Genomic DNA, 20,889 nt, shown 5'->3' with positions numbered 1-20,889 from the left:
GCGTTGCAGGCCGACGCTTTACCATCTGAGCCACCAGGGAAGCCCATACATAGTTCCCTGAGCTAGAGAGGGCTAGTCCAGAGAAAAATACTTGAGATCGGTGGGTATGTAAATGTATTTGGAGCTATGTGTGTTAATGAGCTCTACTAGGATAAATACATCAAGAGAGGGAAAATGACTTGGATATCCTCTGTCCTTTTTAAAAAGGGAAATAGAACATTTCAAAGGTTATTAAAAAATTGTTGCCCATGAAGGATAAAAAAAATCAAAGGATTGGTATCTCATGAAAGCAAAAGTAAGAGAACATAGTTAAAAGGGGAAGAATCAGGCTGGTCAAACTCTACTGAGAGAACAAGTCAGATAAGAACTCAGAATTATCCTTTTGTTTTCAGTTACACAACATGAAGATGTTGGTCATATTTGGGAAGAAAACTGGTAGGCTGAGGATGTGGTAGATAAATGAAGGCAAGTAAAGATAAACATCTCTTCTAAGAAGTTTGGCTGTGAAATTGGAGAAGAGAAGTCTGTAAGTGGTTAGAGGACTGTGGGCTATAGGACAATATTCTCTTTTATACCAAAAAGATAAGAGAGAATTAAGCAAGTTTGTGTTGACTGTAAGAGTAGATAGAGTTACTAATGGAGATATTAAAGATAAGAGAAGAAAGTGATAAGAGATTGCTGAAGTGTTCTGGAAAGGTGGAAGGTGTCCAGAGTTTGGGTAGAGGGGTTGACAACTCCCTCCATTGAAATGGGAAGGGGGAAAGAATCTCAATACAGAGAGTTTGTCAATTTGGGGTTAGGAAGTAAAGATATGACCTTCTGATGCTATCTCTTCTCTCAATAAAATAGGAAATCAGGTCATGAGTTTGAAATGGGTAGCAAAGGAAGAAGACTGGAGATCAAAGAAGAGTGGAGAATATTCAGAATTATCTTTGCAGAGCAGTGGGGACAGTGAAGTGGAGAAATATTAAGAATGTGTTGAGCATGTTTGAGGCTGGGAACTATGTATTTTGAATGATGCCAATCTGCCAAGGGGTTGTTTTCTACAGTAGGTTGTTATTGTTCAGTCGCTAAGTCATGTTCAGCTCTTTGTGACCTCATGGACTGTAGCCTTCCAGGCTCCTCTGCCGTCCACTATCTCCTGGAATTTGCTCAAATTCGGGTGCGTTGAGTCAGTGGTGCTATCTAGCCATCTCATCCGCCGCCGCCCCCTGCAGTAGGGCCAGCAACCTAACAGACACAGGATCCGCTAGTTTTATATACTAATGATGAAGTCATCTTTAAATTTATCTTATTTTTTTGTTTCTGTTTAGCAAGAAAGGAAAAGTATTTCTTCTTTGAACTGGTGTTTTTCTGTGTTCTCTAGGCTGTAGTGCCCTCACGTGGCTGATCTGCATCATTCACTTATGAGTGTTTTCATGTGAACGCACTTGAACAAGCTGAGAATTAAGCATGTGCCCTGCATCACTGCCAGTCAAAATGAAAAATCAGTGACTGCTTTGACTAAAGTCAGTTGAAGGTGCAAAGAAACTTCTTTTATAGATTAATACAATACATAACACAACACATTGGCAACAAAACGCTGTTCTATTTAACTGCACTTAAAATCATGCTGATATTTTGCTATGTGTAAGTAATATGAAGATTTATGATTAAAAGTAGAGTGAAAAGGGACATTGATAGCATTTATTCATTCTGGAATTTTTATCAGTTTTCTAAATGTACCTTGATAAAGCTCTTGTTTTACAAAACTACAACTGAATCCCTCTTGTGCTCTTTATTAACTATGAAAGAAAGTTATTTCAAATATTTGACTACTGAATGTTCTCTTAAAGAATTTTTTTGTTGCTGTTTTTCAACACAAGGGAGGGTGAAGGGCATTGGCTATCTCTATACACATGGGCAAAGTGGGGTAGAATGAGAAAAACCAGATATTTGTCGTAAGTAGTGTTCTCTATGATTTAGGAAATTAGGAAAGTAATTTATTGATTATCTACCATATAAGGCACATTAAGTTGCAAGAGATTTAATATATTTTAACTAATTTGATCCTGACAGCAATCCTATGAAATGCTTTTTCTTTTTCTGTAGTGTAGCAAAATGAACCAAGGCTTAGGGAAAAAAATTAGTAATTTGGCCGCAGTTGCAAACCCACGAAACGCCAGTACTAACACCAGTCATCTTTTTTTTACTATCTGGAATTTAATGATCAATCACTGTGTATTATATACTCCACCTAGAATTTTATTAAGAATATTCCAACCAGGTTATCCTTCAGATGGATTATAATACATTCAGTTACAGTTGGCCCTCCCCATCTGCAGGTTTTGTATCTGTGGGTTCTATATCTACAGATTTAATCAATAGTAGATGGTGTACAGTGTTCAAGATCCATGGTTTGAATCTGAGGAGACAGAACCCATGGAGACAGAGGGGCCTTATGAGATCTGAGCATCCTTGGATTCTGGTATCTACTGTGGGTCCTGGAATTAATCCCCCACAGATAATGAGGAACGACTGTTACTTGAAATCTCCTTTTGAATTTTTGTCAGAGTCTTCATATGTGCTGAGCTTGCACTTTAGTTGTTGAGTCTTTAAAGAAAAACAAACTGATGAATTATTTACCAGTGCACTAATTTTTTGTGTGTTTAATCTTTTTCAATACTAAAATGACATGCTGCTGCTAAGTCGCTTCAGTCGTGTCTGACTCTGTGCGACCCCATAGATGGCAGCCCACCAGGCTCCTGCGTCCCTGGGATTCTCCAGGCAAGAACACTGGAGTGGGTTGCCGTTTCCTTCTCCAATGCATGAAAGTGAAAAGTGAAAGTGAAGTCGCTCAGTCGTGTCCAACCCCTAGCGACCCCATGGACTGCAGCCCACCAGGCTCCTCCATCCATGGGATTTTCCAGGCAAGAGTACTAGAGTGGGGTGCCATTGCCTTCTCTGAAAATGACATAAATAGCCTCAAAATAGTTTATGGCTTGGCCTGACGTGACTTGAGTATGGAGTTGCTAAAATTACGGAAATGGAAAAAGCATGCTCAATAATAAGATCATAAGGTCATAAAAGTTCTAAACTTCACAATGCTAAAAGACATAACGGTATATGAAAGTGAAAGTTGACATGGACCTTTGTCTTCCTTGACGGTATTCTTCTACTTTATTCAATGTGCTCATTATGTGCACTATTCTTACCAACTGTGTATTTATGACCATGAGTAACCCTCCAGACTGGACAAAGAATGTGGAGTAAGTAGAAGATTTTTTAAAAATCTTGCAATATTGTTGTCCCTTTATGTTTTGAGTTGTGCTTCTATCATCTTGACACCTCATCAGTTTCTTCAGCAAATTGTACTGGCTACTCCAAACCAGTTACACAGTGACTCAAGTTCATTTCAACCACTGATTTTCTGTAGTACAAAGCTTGCCCTGGCTCATTCAGTTGCTGCACTGATTTGACTGCCAATATGTATAGCCTGGCTCACTCAGATTACTGCACTGATTTGACTGCCAATATGTATAGCCCTTTATCTTCCTCGTGAGTCTCACACTCTTTTCAAGATCATCAGTGATTACTAGTATCTGATGATAAATTTATACATAGTTTGTATGTTCTTTTCCTCATAGCTATCACTTTTATATGATTTATTAGTTTATATTTCATGGCTCATAATGATGCCCACTTTATTAAACAAAAAAGTCTTCATTTATTTTTGTATTAATAACTACTTGCTTAAATTGGACCAAAACCAGTGTATTTCATTTAATATGTATAGAATCATGTTATTTGAACCTTCAAATTAATTAATATAAGCAAGTACAATACTCATATTTAGTCAATGAGAATGTCTTTCAGTATGTAATGTTTCTTTTTTTTTTTCCTTAAGCCCTACCTATGGTCTAAATCATGGGAAGACCAATATAGACCTATATAGAACCCTCTAATTTTTATTTGTTGCTTTTCTCCTTTAGTATATTTACATGTAAATTACCTTCAGGATCTTTAATGTGGGCTTGGCTATTTTCTCTCAGGTACACCTTTACAGGAATTTATACTTTTGAATCACTTATAAAAATACTTGCAAGGGGCTTTTGTTTAGAAGATTTCACATTTCTACGGGACCCATGGAATTGGTTGGATTTCACAGTCATTACTTTTGCGTAAGTACCTTAATACATTTTCTGTCCAGGAAGACTAAATCATTAGTGGAAGTCTATACTGTATTTCTCCTTGGTGGCTTCCCTTAACAGATCAAGCATGTTTCTTGGTTATCCTGTGAATTTAGGATATTTTTCCTTCCAATCAAATTATGCACTTTGGAGAAGTTAGGGACTATCATAGTAAATTACGTGGCTTTGATTTCAATTAGTGGTATAAAGCAATAAAATATTTCCCAAGTAATAGAGATTATGATCAACAACAATGCCATTTCCCTCTTAATTGGAAAATATGATGGCAACACTCATTGAAGTTGAAAAGGTCTTGTTGAAAGACCAACTTAGATTTCCCTAAATTCTGAATAACTCTGATTTAATTCTACAGGTATGTAACAGAATTTGTAAACCTAGGCAATGTTTCAGCTCTTCGAACTTTCAGAGTCTTGAGAGCTTTGAAAACTATTTCTGTAATTCCAGGTAAGAAGAAACTGGTATAAGGTGGTAGGCCCCTTATATCTCCAACTGTTTCTTGTGTTCTGTTATTGTGTTTGTGTGTGAACTCCCTATTACAGATATGTGACAGAGTTTGTGGACCTGGGCAATGTCTCAGCGTTGAGAACCTTCAGAGTTCTCCGAGCTTTGAAAACAATTTCAGTCATTCCAGGTGAGAGCTAGGTTAAACACCGAGGCTGACTTCAGCAGCATTAGTGGTACAATCACAGCTTTTGTGCGTAAGCCTTGCTGCTTTTCACTTATTGCAAATGTTTTTTAAAAAAAGCAAGAATCAATACACCATGTTTTGGATGGATTTGATTCTTTGCTTTTACTAGTTGTTTTCTTTAAAATGATCAGTTCTAAATCAGCCTTTGAGTTTAACAAGTTTTTGCATGAGGCATTTGCAGTAACAGGCTACATGGTTTGCGTCCTGTAACATCAAGCTTTCCGCATAGAAGCTAAACTATGAGGCATTCCAACTGATGCAAATTTGACCAGTTAGGTCTAAAATTGGTAATTATGTTAACTTCAAATAAATAAAAGAGCGAGAGATAGCATGAGTGCTGCATGGGACTCAGTTTTCAGATGTCTTCCTTTTTTAACCCATTCTCAAGCTGATAGAATTTACCAATATATAACCTCATAATTCAGTGACTTCAAATTTTCTTACTATATTATTCATACAGATTTTTCTAAAACCAGTGAGAGGTTAGGGAGTAAGACATCTGCAAATAAAAGCAAAGTCTTTATACAAGGTTGATGTTTAAGCATGAATATCAAAACCATTTCTTTTGCTCTGAGGAGTATTTGGAAATACACTTTTGGTTTGTTTCCATTCACAGTTCTCTAATGAAAATACAAATTCTGCTTTCATTCATTTTCACCAGCTAGCGGGCTTTTCATGAAAGTGTTATTCAGTCACAAACATTAAACTAATATTGTTGGCATTCTGCATGACATCTTTATTTTCCAGGACAAGCTCCTGATGTTTTTCTCTCTAACATAGCTGTTGAATAGTATACTTAAATTCCTTCCTTTGATTTTATTTGTAGGCCTGAAGACCATCGTGGGGGCCCTAATCCAGTCGGTGAAGAAGCTCTCAGATGTAATGATCCTGACTGTGTTCTGCCTGAGCGTGTTTGCACTAATAGGATTACAGCTGTTTATGGGCAACCTGCGAAACAAATGTTTGCAATGGCCCCCAGATAATTCTTCCTTTGAACTAAACATCACTTCCTTCTTTAATAACTCATTGGATGGGAACGGTACCACTTTCAATAGGACAGTGAGCATGTTTAATTGGGATGAATATATTGAAGATAAAAGTAAGATATACTCTTTTAACCATTAAGCTGTTTAGTCCTTTAAATATTAAAAAAAAAGTATATATAGTGAAAATTGTCTCAATTTTGATGTGAACCAAATTAGTTAGACCAGTTTAAGATAACTTAATATATGTGATGGGAAGTCCCCTGGTGGCTCAGTGGTGGAGAATCTGCCTGCAATGCAGGAGATACGGGTTTGATTCCTGGATTGGGAAGATCCCCCAGAGGAGAGCATGGTAACCCACTCTAGTATTCTTCCCCGGAGAATCCCATGGACAGAGGAGCCTGGTGGGCTACAGTCCACGGGGTTGCAAAGAGTCAGGCATGACTGAAGCAACTGAGCACACATATGTGCAATATATGTGATACAGAAATCAAATAATACCTTACTCCTTTTTCCTTATCTTTTGATCAACATGATAAAAGTTACCATTTGAAGACATATTCTTTCCCCCAATGAGTCTTGAAAGCAATACAATATAATCTGCATAAACAAAAATATTTATTTGAAAGACATTGATCAAGAGTTTTCAGTCATCTTAATAAATAAATCAGTAATTTTAAGTATTCAGTGTATGTTACTGAAATGGATCGCTAAGAAGACTGAGGAATTTAACTCAATGTATGTACTGAGCACTTATGATATATCCGGGAGTATAAAAATCAAGATGAAATCTGAATTTGTGTATTCATCAGAAAGTTAAGTTAAGCAGCCTTAGTCCAGCATCACTTATTAATGAGAAAGTATAAACTCAAAACCTACCTTTATAATATTTTCATTCCAGCTTATCTCTTTGGTATCAATCATTGTATTAGAATTGTTTGATTTTATTTTAAACATGGACTTAAAAACATAGTAATGATATACTTCAGTATAGGGCTTCCCTGGTAGTTTAGCAATAAAGAATCTACCTTCCAATGAAGGAGATGTGGGTTTGATCCCTGGGTTGGGAAGATCCCCTGGAGAATAAAATGGCAACCCCCTCCAGTATTCTTGCCTGGGAAATCCCATGGACAGAGTAGCCTGGCAGGCTACAGTCCATGGAGTCTAGAGTCAGACATGACTTAGCAACTAAACACACACACGTACTTCCGTATAATTTCTTATTGAAGGCAGCCCCTCTGTCATTGGAATGTCCAACTTCCTCATTCTTGGTATACAATTAACTAGCCAACTTCCATTGGTCTCTTGATTATCAGTATTCCACAGGGATGCTTAGTCTGAGGTATCTTTCATGACTTTTAGAACTATATGAAAATTTATCATTTCCCACATTATATTAATGTTTTAAGAGTTAGTATTGGTATGAAGATTTATACTGGAGAGATTAAGGTTCACTGGCTAAGTGAATAAATAAAACAAATACTTTAATTGTTTATGGGCTTTCCTATTTATTAATATTATAATAGCAGCATAGTGACAATCTTTGCACATAAATTTTCATGTATTTCTGATTGTTTCTTTCAGATAGATTTATACCAATAGAATTTTGGAATGTTAAAGAGTTTGACCATATTAAGGCTTAGTTCAGTTCAGTTCAGTCACTCAGTGGGGGTCCGACGCATTGCGACCACATGGACTGCAGCATGCCAGGCTTCCCTGTCCATCACCAGCTCCTGCAGCTTGCTCAAACTCATGTCCATCGAGTAGGTGATGCCATCCAACCATCTCATCCTCTGTCGTCCCCTTCTCCTCATGCCTTCAATCTTTCCCAGCATCAGGATCTTTTCTAATGAGTCAGTTCTTCTCATCAGGTGGCCAAAGTATTGGAGTTTCAGCTTCAGCATCAGTCCTTCCAATGAATATTCAGGACTGATTTTCTTTAGGATGGACTCATTGAATCTCCTTGCTGTCCAAGGGACTCTCAAGAGTCTTCTTCAACACCACAGTTCAAAAGCATCAATTCTTTGGTGCTCAGCTTTCTTTATAGTACAACTCTCACATCCATAAATGACTACTGGAAAAGCCATAGGTTTGACTAGATGGACCTTTGCTGACGAAGTAATGTCTCTGCTTTGTAATATGCTATCTAGTTTGGTCATAACTTTTCTCCCAAGGAGCAAGGGTCTTTTAATTTCATGGCTGCAGTCACCATCTACAGTGATTCTGGAGCCCCCCAAAATAAAGTCTGTCACTGTTTCCATTGTTTCCCCATCTATTGCCATGAAGTGATGGGACTGTATGCCATGATCTTCGTTTTCTGAATGTTGAATTTTAAAGTCAACTTTTTCACTCTCCTCTTTCCCTTTCATCAAGAAGATCTTTAGTTCTCTTTCTGCCATAAGAGTGGTGTCATCTGCATATCTGAGGTTACTGATATTTCTCCTGGCAGTCTTAATTCCAGGTTATGCTTCATCTAGCCTGGCATTTTGCATGATGTACTCTGCATTAAGTTAAATAAGCAGGGTGACAATATGCAGTGTTGACATACTCCTTTCCCAGCAACAACCAGTCTGTAGATACATGTTCAGTTCTAACTCTTGCTTCCTGACCTGCATACAGATTTCTCAGGAAGCAGGTCAGGTGGTCTGGTATTCCCACCTCTTTAAAAATTTTCCAGTTTGCTGTGATCCACACAGTCAAAGGCTTTGGCATAGTCAATAAAGCAGAAGTAAATGTTTTTCCGGTATTCTCTTGATTTTTCAGTAATCCAACAGATGTTGGCAATTTGATCTCTGGTTCCTCTGCCTTTTCTAAAACCAGCTTGAAAATCTGGAAGTTCACGATTCACGTACTGTTGAAGCCTGGCTTAGAGAATTTTGAGCACTACATTGTTAGCATGTGTGATTGTGTGGTAGTTTGAACAATCTTTGGCATTGCCTTTCTTTGGGATTGAAATGAAAACTGACCACTTCCAGTCCTGTGGCCACTGCTGAGTTTTCCAAATTTGCTGGCATGTTGAGTGCAGCACTTTAATAGCATCATCTTTTAGGATTTGAAATAGTTCACCACTAGCTTTGTTTGTAGTGATGCTTCCTAAGGCCCACTTGACTTCACATTCCAGGATGTCTGGCTCTAGATGAGTGATCACACCATCATGCTTATCTGGTCATGAAGATCTTTTTTTTGTATAGTTCTTCTGTGTATTGTTGCCACCTCTTCCTAATATCTTCTGCTTCTGTTAGGTCCATACCATTTCTGTCTTTTATGTGCCCATCTTTGCATGAAAGATGGCTGGAGAGGCATAGTCTCAAATTCCGCTCTAGAGAGATCAAACTATATAACTCCTATAGCAGTGTCGACCTTACTGAATTCCCATTAATATTAACTGTTACTGTATGGTAGAGAGAAAAGTATATTTTCTTTTTAATTATTAATGTGGTAGAATTTATGTTTATCAGTAGCATTAGCAATTAATATATTTTATACAATATGAATTATCTGTTGGTATTTTTACTCATTCTATGAAATGATAGTATATTTTGGGAAATTCATAAGAATTCTATAATTTATCAAGTATATTAACCTTTTGTCTTTTTTTTTGCAAATGTATTCTATAGCTTGTTTTTCTTCTCATTGTTTTTGATGCCTAAAAGATTTTGATTTTTAGGCAATCAAGTCATCAAATTTGTGGGGTTTTTTCCCCCATATTTAAGTTTATAAATGCCTCTGGATTCAGAGATAATACAAATTTTCACCTAGATATTCTACATATAAAACAGCCTCATATATTCTACATTATAGAAATTCTTCATATTTTTATATTAATGGACTTGTTTCTAAATCTTTAGAATTATTTTTTGATATATGTTATGAGGTAATGATCTAATTTTTTTCATAAAATTATGACTCAGATTGACCTACGTAATAAATTAAGATATTCTTTGAATATAGACTCTAAGTATTTCTGAAAACTAAAAAAAAACAATTTGTGAGGGGTATGTGTGTGTGTTTAAATGTGTTTATGTCTGTGTGTTTTTGTATGTGAATATGTAAATATGTATGTTTATGCATTTGTCTGTTTCCTGAGATATTCTTTGCAACTTATTAGCGTCATGTAGAAGGTATTCCTTAAGAATAAAAACTAGGTATACTTAGAAAATCTTTATCTCCAAAGGGACAAGTTTATCTTGAAAGACAATAATTAAGCCAAAACTCAAAACAAAACACTTATTTATAGCATCATGGAAAGGGCAAACAACTAAGCCCGCTTTTCACAAGAACCTAAGTTAAAAGTGGCGGGAAAAACATGTCTGAATCCATTTTGACAAAATGTATTTGTAGAGTAAAATGTTATTTCATGGCAGCATTTAGAAGCAACAAGGCTTTTCTTTCTCTCACTTTCTGTGCCAAGTAAAAAATATCAGTTTGACAATTATTTTTTAATTATCTCACCTGGGTTCGATCACTGGGTTAGAAAGATCTGCTGGAGAAAGGAATAGCACTCCAGTATTCTTGCCTGGAAAATTCCATGGACAGAGGAGCCTGGCGGGCCACAGTCCATGGGGTCGCAAAGAGCTGGACATGACTAAGAGACTAACACTTACTTAAGTGATTTGAGTTTATATTTGCAATAAAACTGATAAGGAATGCTATAATAGTTACATCTTACAAAAATTTATTTTTTAACAGATTTTCTAAACATTTGTTTAATCAAAAATGTTTGTGATATTTGTATAGTATCAGTTATTATTTTCATTTAGCTATATACATATTTGGGCTTCCCTGGTGGCTCAGCTGGTAAAGAATCCACCTGCAATGCAGGAGACCTGGGTTAGATCTCTGGGTTGGGAAGATCCCCTGGAGAAGAGAAAGGCTACCCACTCCAGTATTCTGACCTGGAGGATTCCATAGACTGTATAGTCCATGGGGTCTCAGAGTCAGACACGAGTGACTTTCACTTCACTTCATATACATATTTATTATTTTATCAATTTTATTATGCTTTTAAAAAAATGTAAGCTTTATTACCCAGACACAGTGGCTGAAGTGTTTTGAAGGTTCTTCAAAATGATTCTTTCTATTCTTTGCTCTTTTAAATAGGTCACTTTTATTTTTTGGAAGGGCAAAATGATGCTCTGCTTTGTGGCAACAGCTCTGATGCAGGGTAAGTGCTGTTTTGTGTCGAGCCTCAGTCTACACTGCTCCATAGGCCTTAACCTGCCACTTCCTGCCCACCCTGCCCCCACCTGCTCCTCATTCAAAGCCCTCCATAAATTCCACTTCACGCTGACTCAAAATAGCTGGGATAAGTGTGGATTCTCACCTCCTTCACACACTCAGGCAGCAATTATTTCTCCATACTAGGTCACAGCTAATCTTCCAAATTAGTTCAATGGAAAATAGAAAGAAAAACAATACATATACATAAAAAGCTCAAATTAATAGAATTCATAACCATGTTCTTTTGTAAGTGTGATATTCTATATATACTAATGTGGTCTCCATGGCATAAAATATATCTGAAGATAATGTCAGTATCTGATCTGTGGTGAGTACGCATTTAGCATATTTTAGCAAAATGGTTAAGAGCATAGACCGGAGAGTTTACACAAATTCAAACCCAAACTTCACCATATAATGTCACCTTTCCTTGCCCTGATTTCCCCATGGGATAAGTGGGAATAAATTATAAGGTGGCTGTGAGAATTAAATGGATTAATGAATGTATAGCTATTACAGCATTCTCTAAGTACTTTTAATTATCATAACTCGCATTATGTGAATGCTTGTTTTTAAGAAGCATTTTCCCTGGAGCTAAAGCTAGGAGGAAAATTCAGAGAAATAGTTCTTTTTGTATTTACAAGATTTTAGAATCATAAATGGAAGGCTGATGTTCTTTCTGAGGAAGGTGCTATTGTGGACATTAGTAACTAGTACCTGTAGCAGAATCCCCAACTGTAACAAGCTTTGCATTTGGCTCATATGATGTTGTGCTGCGTTTATCTCCAGATCTTAATGATAAGTAACACAGACTGATTTTAACTCTTCTCTGTACTGTACTGAGTGTTTTACATACGATGCCTTATTCAGTGATTGTAAGTTTGGAGGCAGGTTGTGTTATTAGCCTTTTCTTACATACAAGGTGTCCCAAACCAGCAACTTGCCCAAGATCACACAGCCCAGAGTGTCAAGCACAATGTTGAGTCCAGGTCAGCTCAATCATTAAGGTCATGCTGTGAGATGTTCACTCTGCAGACTCATTCACTCTTCTTGGTATGTACCCCCCCGATCTTTTTCTTACCCCGCTTTCCTACCTCCACACTCAACACACTTCTGCCTTTAGGTATCTTCAGTGAAAATCAAATTTTTCCCTGCAGACTTATTTTTCTGTTCATCTTCACAAATATCAGAAGATAGTAATCATAATATGATTGCTCTTATAGGGAGACATGATAAATATAATAATGGCAATCATAAATCACAGAGAAATCCACAAATAGACTTAGCAGATCCTGTTGTTATGTAAATCAGTCCCCTTAGTCCTGGACTCAGCACTGAGTAAAGTGAGAACACTCTGCTTTTTCTTGTGTTGCGTAAAATAGACATCAGGGTCTATAAAAACAGGAAAGCCAGCCATCCAACTTTCAGTGGCTGATGTCCCCTCTTTCTTTTCACCTAATCACAGCCAGTGTCCAGAAGGATACATCTGTGTGAAGGCTGGTCGAAACCCCAACTATGGCTACACAAGCTTTGACACCTTTAGCTGGGCTTTCCTGTCCTTATTTCGTCTCATGACTCAAGACTTCTGGGAAAACCTTTATCAGCTGGTGAGAACAGATAAAATGATTCTTCTGGGAAGCATGAACTCCTGAGATAAGAGAACTGCTATAAAATACTTTATTACTGAGAGTACATGCTTGTAACATTCTGTGTAAAATTTGATAAAATATCTCTTCCATTTTTACAGACACTACGTGCTGCTGGGAAAACATACATGATATTTTTTGTGCTGGTCATTTTCTTGGGCTCCTTCTATCTAATAAATTTGATCCTGGCTGTGGTGGCCATGGCCTATGAAGAACAGAATCAGGCAACGCTGGAAGAGGCTGAACAGAAAGAAGCTGAATTTCAGCAGATGCTTGAACAGCTTAAAAAGCAACAAGAAGAAGCTCAGGTATGGTAGCAAGCATCGAGCCCTTTTGTGTTTATCTCCATCCTCTGACCATACTGTCAAGATCAGAGACATTTAAACACACAAAATCAGCAGTGATAACTGACATTAGAAACATGCCATATGTGTTTAATACGTGTTAGTTAGGAGCCTATTTGGAGAAGGCAATGGCACCCCACTCCAGTACTTTTGCCTAGAAAATCCCATGGACGGAGGAGCCTGGTGGGCTGCAGTCCATGGGGTCGCTAAGAGTCGGACACGACTGAGCGACTTCACTTTCACTTTTCATTTTCATGCATTGGAGAAGGAAATGGCAACCCACTCCAGTGTTCTTGCCTGGAGAATCCCAGGGACGGGGAAGCCTGGTAGGCTACCATCTATGGGGTCGCACAGAGTCGGATACGACTGATGCGACTTAGCAGCAGCAGCAGCAGGAGCCTATTTGGTAATTAGAAACTTATTCTTTTATTTTGATGATTACTTGGGCTTCCCTGGTGGTTCAGACTGTAAAGAATCCACCTGCAATGCCATAGACATGGATTTGATCCCTGGGTTGGGAAGATAATGCTGAAGAAGGGAATGGCTATCCACTCCTGTCTTCTTGCCTGGAGAATCCCACGGAGAGAGGAGCCTGGCAACCTACAATGCATGGAGTTGCAAAGAGTCAGACATGACTGAGCCACTAACATGATCACTTAACTATAGTAATGGCATACAAACGTGGCAAATTATAATGAGTTCATTGGCATTTTTTTCTCTCTTGTAACCCTTCATTCACTCAAGCTCACAAAGTAATTATACCTACATGCCTTCAACTGAACTAGTTTCTTAATCTTCCGGGGAAGCAGAATTCAGTTCTGGTTGCTTCTTCGTTAGTGTCACTAGAGGTGGGAAAGGTCAGAAAACCCGGGTCAAACTGAGAAGATTATTTTATAGAGTCTGGAAAAAAAGACAAAGACCTATTTATTTTCTATTTGAAGAATTCAAATGCAAGTTTGTGGATTGCGTAAAGAAAACACTGGTCCATAAACATGCTAAATCATTACATTCTGTGCCCACTACCCTGTAAATCATATAATTTGGACTTGATGAAGTTTCAAAATAATTTCTATAGTTATATGTGCTTGCCTTAATGTTGTTAATCCAATCGCCTATGTTCGTTTTTATTGAATGTAGAGTACAGCTCCCTTTTAACACTGAGCATCCTAATATGTAATAATGATCAGATAAATAAAATTATACTGGAATAGCAGCAACAATATTGAGCACTTTATCTTTCTAATAATTTGTACTGTTGTAATTTATAAATTCACTCAGATGCCATGATCGGGTGTTTTCTTATATACAGTCTCTAATTTGTTTTCATTGTGCATTTCTTAGTGAAATAATCATTTTAAGTCAAAGAGAATAAAAGGTTTATTAAAACAAAATACTTGACTGAATTAAATTTAAATATTTATACTGGCACTAAAAGTCATTGTCAAGTGGGAGTGTGCTAGGTCAGGTTAAAACAGGAAACATTTAGTTCTTAAATTATTTGCTTCTTATGACAGTATTTAAATCATAGAAAAAATCTTTATGATATTTGAGTGTCTTATGCATTTAATTAGATAATTAGAATGTGTAGTGTGAAGCCACGGCTTGAAGATCTCCCTTGAAGTCACATGTGTCATCTTTCACTTTTCTCTTAATTTTAATTCTTTAATTGGTTTAATGATCATGTGTGTGTGTGCTAAGTCGCTTCAGTCATGTCTGTCTCTTTGCGACTCGATGGACTGTAGCCTGCTAGGCTCCTCTGTCCATAGGATTCTCCAGGCAAGAATGCTGAAGGGGGTTGCCATGCCCTCCTCCAGGGGATCTTCCCACCCCAGGAACTGAACCTGTGTGTCTTTTACACTGGTAGGTGGGAATTTTACCGCTAGGACTATCTGGGAAGCCCGACAGTGACAATACATGAGCTGTTTCCAAAATACATACTAGAACGGAGAATCGTTTTTTAAAATCACACATTCATGATACCAAAGATAAGTGAAGCAGTAACATGGACAGAGTTTTTCAAAGTTCATATGCAACTGCCATTTCCTTTGGACCCTTCTAGGCAGCAGCTGCAGCAGCTTCGGCTGAATCAAGAGAGTTCAGCGGTGCTGGTGGGATCGGGGTTTTCTCAGAGAGTTCTTCAGTAGCATCAAAATTGAGCTCCAAGAGTGAAAAAGAGCTGAAAAACAGAAGGAAGAAGAAGAAACAGAAAGAACAGTCTGGAGAAGAAGAAAAGGAAGATGGAGTCCGCAAATCTGAATCTGAAGACAGCATAAGAAGAAAAGGTTTCCGGTTTTCTTTGGAAGGAAGCAGGCTGACATATGAAAAGAGGTTTTCCTCTCCACATCAGGTAAACATATTATATTATATAAATTGCATTTGTTATAGCAAACACATGTATTTAAAATATGCCAGAATTTGGTTAGAGATAAAACTGCCTTCCTCTTTGATGACATGATACTTTCAGAATGGTAATGATGGATGAATAAGTTTTGGTTATCACCTCAAGGAATTTGTGAGTTTTACAACTTTTTGGAATTCCAGGAAAGCATTTTTAGAGCATAGATCCCACTGCACTTGGGAAGGCTTGTGATTTTGAGATTTCTCTAAAGACTGGTAAGCATCTCAGGGCAATTTTCCACCTGAGGAATAATCAGCAGATGGCTCTCATCCCTTCTTAGCTGTGGTGCCAGGACCCAATGAACTGCCAGTTTTCTGAGTGGCAGCTTCCTAGAACTGAAGAGTGGATTCTCTCAGACCATCTGTGCAGTTGTTCCCATCCACCTGCCAACTTCATATGAGGAATGTATTCTTTGTGTTCTTGTTTCAGGGGAAACCGGAGCATCATTTTTCTAAAAGCGTCATCAAAAATTTTAGGTAGATGCAGACTGAGGAAGATCTAGGATACTAAATAAACAGTTGTGTTTAATTGCACTTGATTGCCTGTGTCTCATGTTTAAGGAGACTTGAGTGAAAATAATACGTTGACTTATATAGTGCAGAAAATGTTATCCAGATGCTTCTGGCTTATCTACCAGCACCAGCTGCTGCAACTTTGAACTTTAGGATCATTAATTGTTTTTAAAATTATCAAAAGAATTACAGGTTTTCGGTACTGAAAAACTTCATGTCCATGCAATTAACAGTAACAGTTTGAACACCGACAGCAATGATAATGGCTAACACGTACATGGTGCGTTGCTTCTTACAGTATAAACTTACTGAGGCCACTCACTGCAGCCCTAGGGGGTACCAACATCCTCATCCCCAACCTGCAAATGTGAAGACAAGGGGAGGGGTGGTATTCTTTGTTGAGTGCCTGTTTTGTGTTTAGCATTCTTCTTCTTCTGCCAGAATTAATGTTAACAACCCTGAATATGACTGTTTTCACTACTTTTTAGGCTAGTCAAGTTAAATAATTGCCCAATGTCATATAATTATTAAACTATATGCCATATAGTTATTAAAGATTGAAGTGGCATTCACAGTTGGCCTGACATTGAAACCCTTGAACTTTCTGCTGTATTAGGCTGACTAGAAAGAATATTTTTAAAAAATTCTTAAGAAACTGATGAGAAAATTTACAATTTGATTTCTTTTAAAAGATATGTATATTTATTTATTTTTTTAATTTTATTTTATTTTTAAACTTACATAATTGTATTAGTTTTGCCAAATATCAAAATGAATCCGAGGATATGTTCTTTGTATCCACAGTCTCACATAACCTTATGTTTAATATGTATATGATTTTTATAGGTCAGCCTAATTCACTCTAAGTCTAGGTAACATTATGAGATATGCTACATGAAAGGATTAGTGCAGCTGAATTCAAATTTGAAGTAGAATCTATTTTAAAATAAGTACCGGCATTTACTCACCCTTGTTCATGTTGTCGTCATAATCACTGATTCCACTAGGAGAGACATGAATCTCAATAAATGTGAATGTAAAGAAAATCAAATCTCCCTTTGAGTATTGCTTGTTTTGAAGGAAGGGAAGAGGGAAAGGAGAGAAGGAAAAAAATAAGGGAAATAAGTTAGCTGGGGAAAAACTACCAAAATTTGAAACTGCAAACCAGATACCAGATACCACAGAGAGTCACCCCAGTATGCTTTCTTTTGACTCCAATAGAACTAATTCTAGGCAGAATAGTAAAGTCTGAAGATGTTAGGTTCTAGCCCACTTTTTTCTGTACATGTTGTCCAAAGACGTAACATTTTCCCCATACCGTCTTCTTAAAACTTCTGCTTCCTAACTAGCTGAGTATCATAGGTGATGACTGACTTATACAACACGTAATATCTGGCTCAAATGGATATCTGTTTCTGAAGTGGTATTTGTATAAAAATAGAACTGAAGATTTTTATCTGATAAATAAGTAGTCAAGCAACTAATTAAGAACATGGAGAGGGCAATGAAGATACAAAGAGACAGAGAGAAAAGGAGGGGGGAAAAGGGAGGGTTGCTGAAGTCATACTAATTTCACTTTGCAAGACCCTGTAAGTAATACTGAAAATAGTGAGCCTGGGTACAGTGGTGAAGGGTCCATAGCTTTTGCTAGGTTTTGCAAGGGCACAAGGCCCAAATGTATTTTAAAAAGTATTGTTTTATAGGGATATGATAGGCAATTGTATTGGTAACCATTGATATTTTCATATTGAAAAAAATATATACTTTTACCACTGGATTATAATTTCCTCAGAGCAGGTGGATTGTATGAAATACTTTTTAGACTTCTTAAGACTTCTTATTGAGGATAGGGGAAAGAAGGAAGTCAAGAGTGCAGTTTCTAACCACGGCTCAAGACAATCTGGATATTTTATTTTTAAAGCTTTTATAAGATACTGTAGGCCTTCTAAAGTTATTATTTCCCTCTGTATTTATGATAAACCAAAGACCACTTATTATGGCAGATTGTTTTCTTACTGTCCATCCATCCTCTATTTCTAACAGGACATTTGATTGCTATCAGTTCAGTTCAGTTCAGTTCAGTCGCTCAGTCGTGTCCGACTCTTTGCGACCCCATGAATCACAGCACGCCAGGCCTCCCTGTCCATCACCAACTCCCTGAGTTCACTCAGACTCACGTCCATCGAGTCGGTGATGTCATCCAGCCATCTCATCCTCTGTCGTCCCCTTCTCCTCCTGTCCCCAATCCCTCCCAGCATCAGGGTAATTTCCAGTGAGTCAACTCTTCACATGAGGTGGCCAAAGTACTGGAGTTTCAGCTTCAGCATCAGTCCTTCCAGTGAACACCCAGGACTGATCCTCTTTAGGATGGACTGGTTGGATCTCCTTGCAGTCCAAGGGACTCTCAAGAATCTTCTCCAACACCACAGTTAAAAAGCATCAATTCTTCAGCGCTCAGCTTTCTTCACAGTCCAACTCTCACATCCATACATGACCACTGGAAAAACCATAGCCTTGACTAGACAGACCTCTGTTGGCAAAGTAACGTCTCTGCTTTTGAATATGCTATCTAGGTTGGTCATAACTGTCCTTCCAAGGAGTAAGTGTCTTTTAATTTCATGGCTGCAGTCACCATCTGCAGTGATTTTGGAGCCCCCAAAAATAAAGTCTGACACTGTTTCCACTGTTTCCGCATCTATTTCCCATGTAGTGATGGGACCAGATGCCATGATTGTAGTTTTCTGAATGTTTTCTGAATGAGCTTTAAGCCAACTTTTTCACTCTCCTCTTTCACTTTCATCAAGAGGCTTTTTAGTTCCTCTTCACTTTCTGCTATTAGGGTGGTATCATCTGCATATCTGAGGTTATTGATATTTCTCCCTGCAATCTTGATTCCAGCTTGTGCTTCCTCCAGCCCAGCATTTCTCATGATGTACTCTGCATAGAAGTTAAATAAGCAGGGTGACAATATACAGCCTTGACGTACTCCTTTTCCTATTGGGAACCAGTCTGTTGTTCCATGTCCAGTTCTAACTGTTGCTTCCTGACCTGCATATTTATTGCTATAGATTTATGTAATTAATATAAGCAGTGGAAGTTGAGGCTAACACATGGAGAACAATAATTTTTCATATAGTTGCCACATACACCTTTGAACTTTGAGAAACATCGTGTCTAATTTTATAACTTATTTCTCTCCAAACCATCTACTGGGACTAATTGAGGGCAGTTCTTGTACTATAAAAATATAAACTGTTACTAAGAGTGGTACATATATGTAATTTCTACTTTATTTCCTATTGTCAAGCATTTATTGTCTGGCTTTCTTTCTGAGGAAATGACAACCAGTAGGTCACAAATTCTGTAGATATTATATCCTTATATCTAATTCAAAGTCCCTTGTGAATAGAGAAAGGAGACATGAAAGAAACTGTATAGTGTAGGAGAGGTTTTAAAAATGTTCATATGGAAATAATAAAGGAAATGAATTATCTTACTAATGAAGTTGATAATAGGATGAAAAAGCATGAGTATAAGAAAAGAAGAAATAAGTTCTTCTGGGAGAGTAGATCAGTATTCTTAGATGTGTTTCTTTCTGTAAATAATGACTAAGATCATATAAGATAATATTTAAAGATTACAGACATTTTATAGATGTTCATAGCGTCACTGAGAAAATCATTCTTTAGCTAAAAATAAAATTAAATGAATACTTATTAGTCAGGTAATGTAAAATATATATAGGTGCGAAATGATAATTTTAGTTAGCTTTAAATCCTTTGGTGATAAAAAGATGAAACTAGTAATGTTTAAATGATGAGTTGGTATTCTATTCATAATCATAGGAATCCAACTTAAGCCAGCTTAAGCAAAAAAGAGAATTAGATCATGAAAATAATATCAATGAGTAGCCTTAGGTACACTGGACTCAAGGGCTCAAAACATGTTACTAAGGCGAAGTATCTCTCCACATCTACAGATTCCTCCAATATGGTGATAAGATGCCTGCCATGGCTCCAAACTTATAATCAGTGGTTTTTAGCAACCTCAATAAAAAATGCACCCCTTTCAGTTGCAAAAGAAATTGGTGACTGTCAGTGGACCATTCAGAGTCCCCTACCTACTTTTAAACCCGTCTCCCTGGCCAGAGGCATGAAATACACTCATTGGCTAGACCTGGATCATGGTCTTTCCAGAAAGCATTTCTTGAAGATAATCAGGGTACTGTCAACAGACAAAGGACAAATGGATGTTGGAGAAGCAGAAACAAGTGCTCCCTAGAGTGAAGTTGCAGCAGCAGCAGCAATAGTAAACAGCATATGATTCATTGTGCTCAATGTTACTGTGCTTGAGAATCAAAGTAAAATGAATGACACCAGTGACATTGTAGCCATCTAGAAAATTGTCAAATGATTGTGACCAGACACTTAGTGAAAACCAGGTTTTTGTAAATATGGTGCTCTTCAGAGTTCTTGAGACAGACAAAAGAGTGAAAATCAGGGAATGAATCATACAGTCTTTCAGTTTGGTCTTTCAGTTTGATTTGTTTAAATTATTTATGAGGACTGTTATAAAATATGCAGGGGGAAGAGGAGAAATTGCTCCTTGTTACTATAATTAAATAGACCTACTAGCAAGATTGATTCCATTTTTCTCTGTGGTGAGATCTGCATTGGGGTGTGGTCCTGTGGTCACTAGTGCACTCTTAACTGGTGGAGTTTTGACTTCAAAGGAACTAAATGTAGGTGTGTACTTGATTGTTCTCCATTGGATTGTTAAATAAGAATAGTTTCTAGAGAAGAGTTTAGTAAAGATTTCAGTTCTGAGTGCCAGAAATGATAAACAGTCTTCAGGGATATTTCTGACTCTCTGAAGTCATGGGTAAAGTAGAAGAAAATGACAGAAAAT

The 20,889-nt window shown here is 37.4% G+C and overlaps 1 protein-coding gene across 2 annotated transcripts in view; it reads left to right on the top strand.

Moving 5' to 3' along the window:
• SCN2A (sodium voltage-gated channel alpha subunit 2) overlaps window positions 1-20,889 on the top strand; it is a 137,628-nt gene that overhangs the window by 61,116 nt on the left and 55,623 nt on the right. For both annotated transcript variants that reach the window (XM_061436464.1, XM_061436454.1), the window contains exons 4-11: window positions 3,159-3,248; window positions 4,032-4,160; window positions 4,730-4,821; window positions 5,705-5,977; window positions 10,962-11,025; window positions 12,547-12,688; window positions 12,829-13,035; window positions 15,131-15,418. In XM_061436464.1, the coding sequence (XP_061292448.1) occupies window positions 3,159-3,248; window positions 4,032-4,160; window positions 4,730-4,821; window positions 5,705-5,977; window positions 10,962-11,025; window positions 12,547-12,688; window positions 12,829-13,035; window positions 15,131-15,418 (1,285 nt within the window). The remainder of the gene's footprint in view (window positions 1-3,158; window positions 3,249-4,031; window positions 4,161-4,729; window positions 4,822-5,704; window positions 5,978-10,961; window positions 11,026-12,546; window positions 12,689-12,828; window positions 13,036-15,130; window positions 15,419-20,889) is intronic.

Source organism: Bos javanicus, chromosome 2, assembly GCF_032452875.1.
Source record: "Bos javanicus breed banteng chromosome 2, ARS-OSU_banteng_1.0, whole genome shotgun sequence".
NCBI classification, from domain to species: domain Eukaryota; kingdom Metazoa; phylum Chordata; class Mammalia; order Artiodactyla; family Bovidae; genus Bos; species Bos javanicus.
This window is presented reverse-complemented; position numbering and strand designations above follow the sequence as displayed.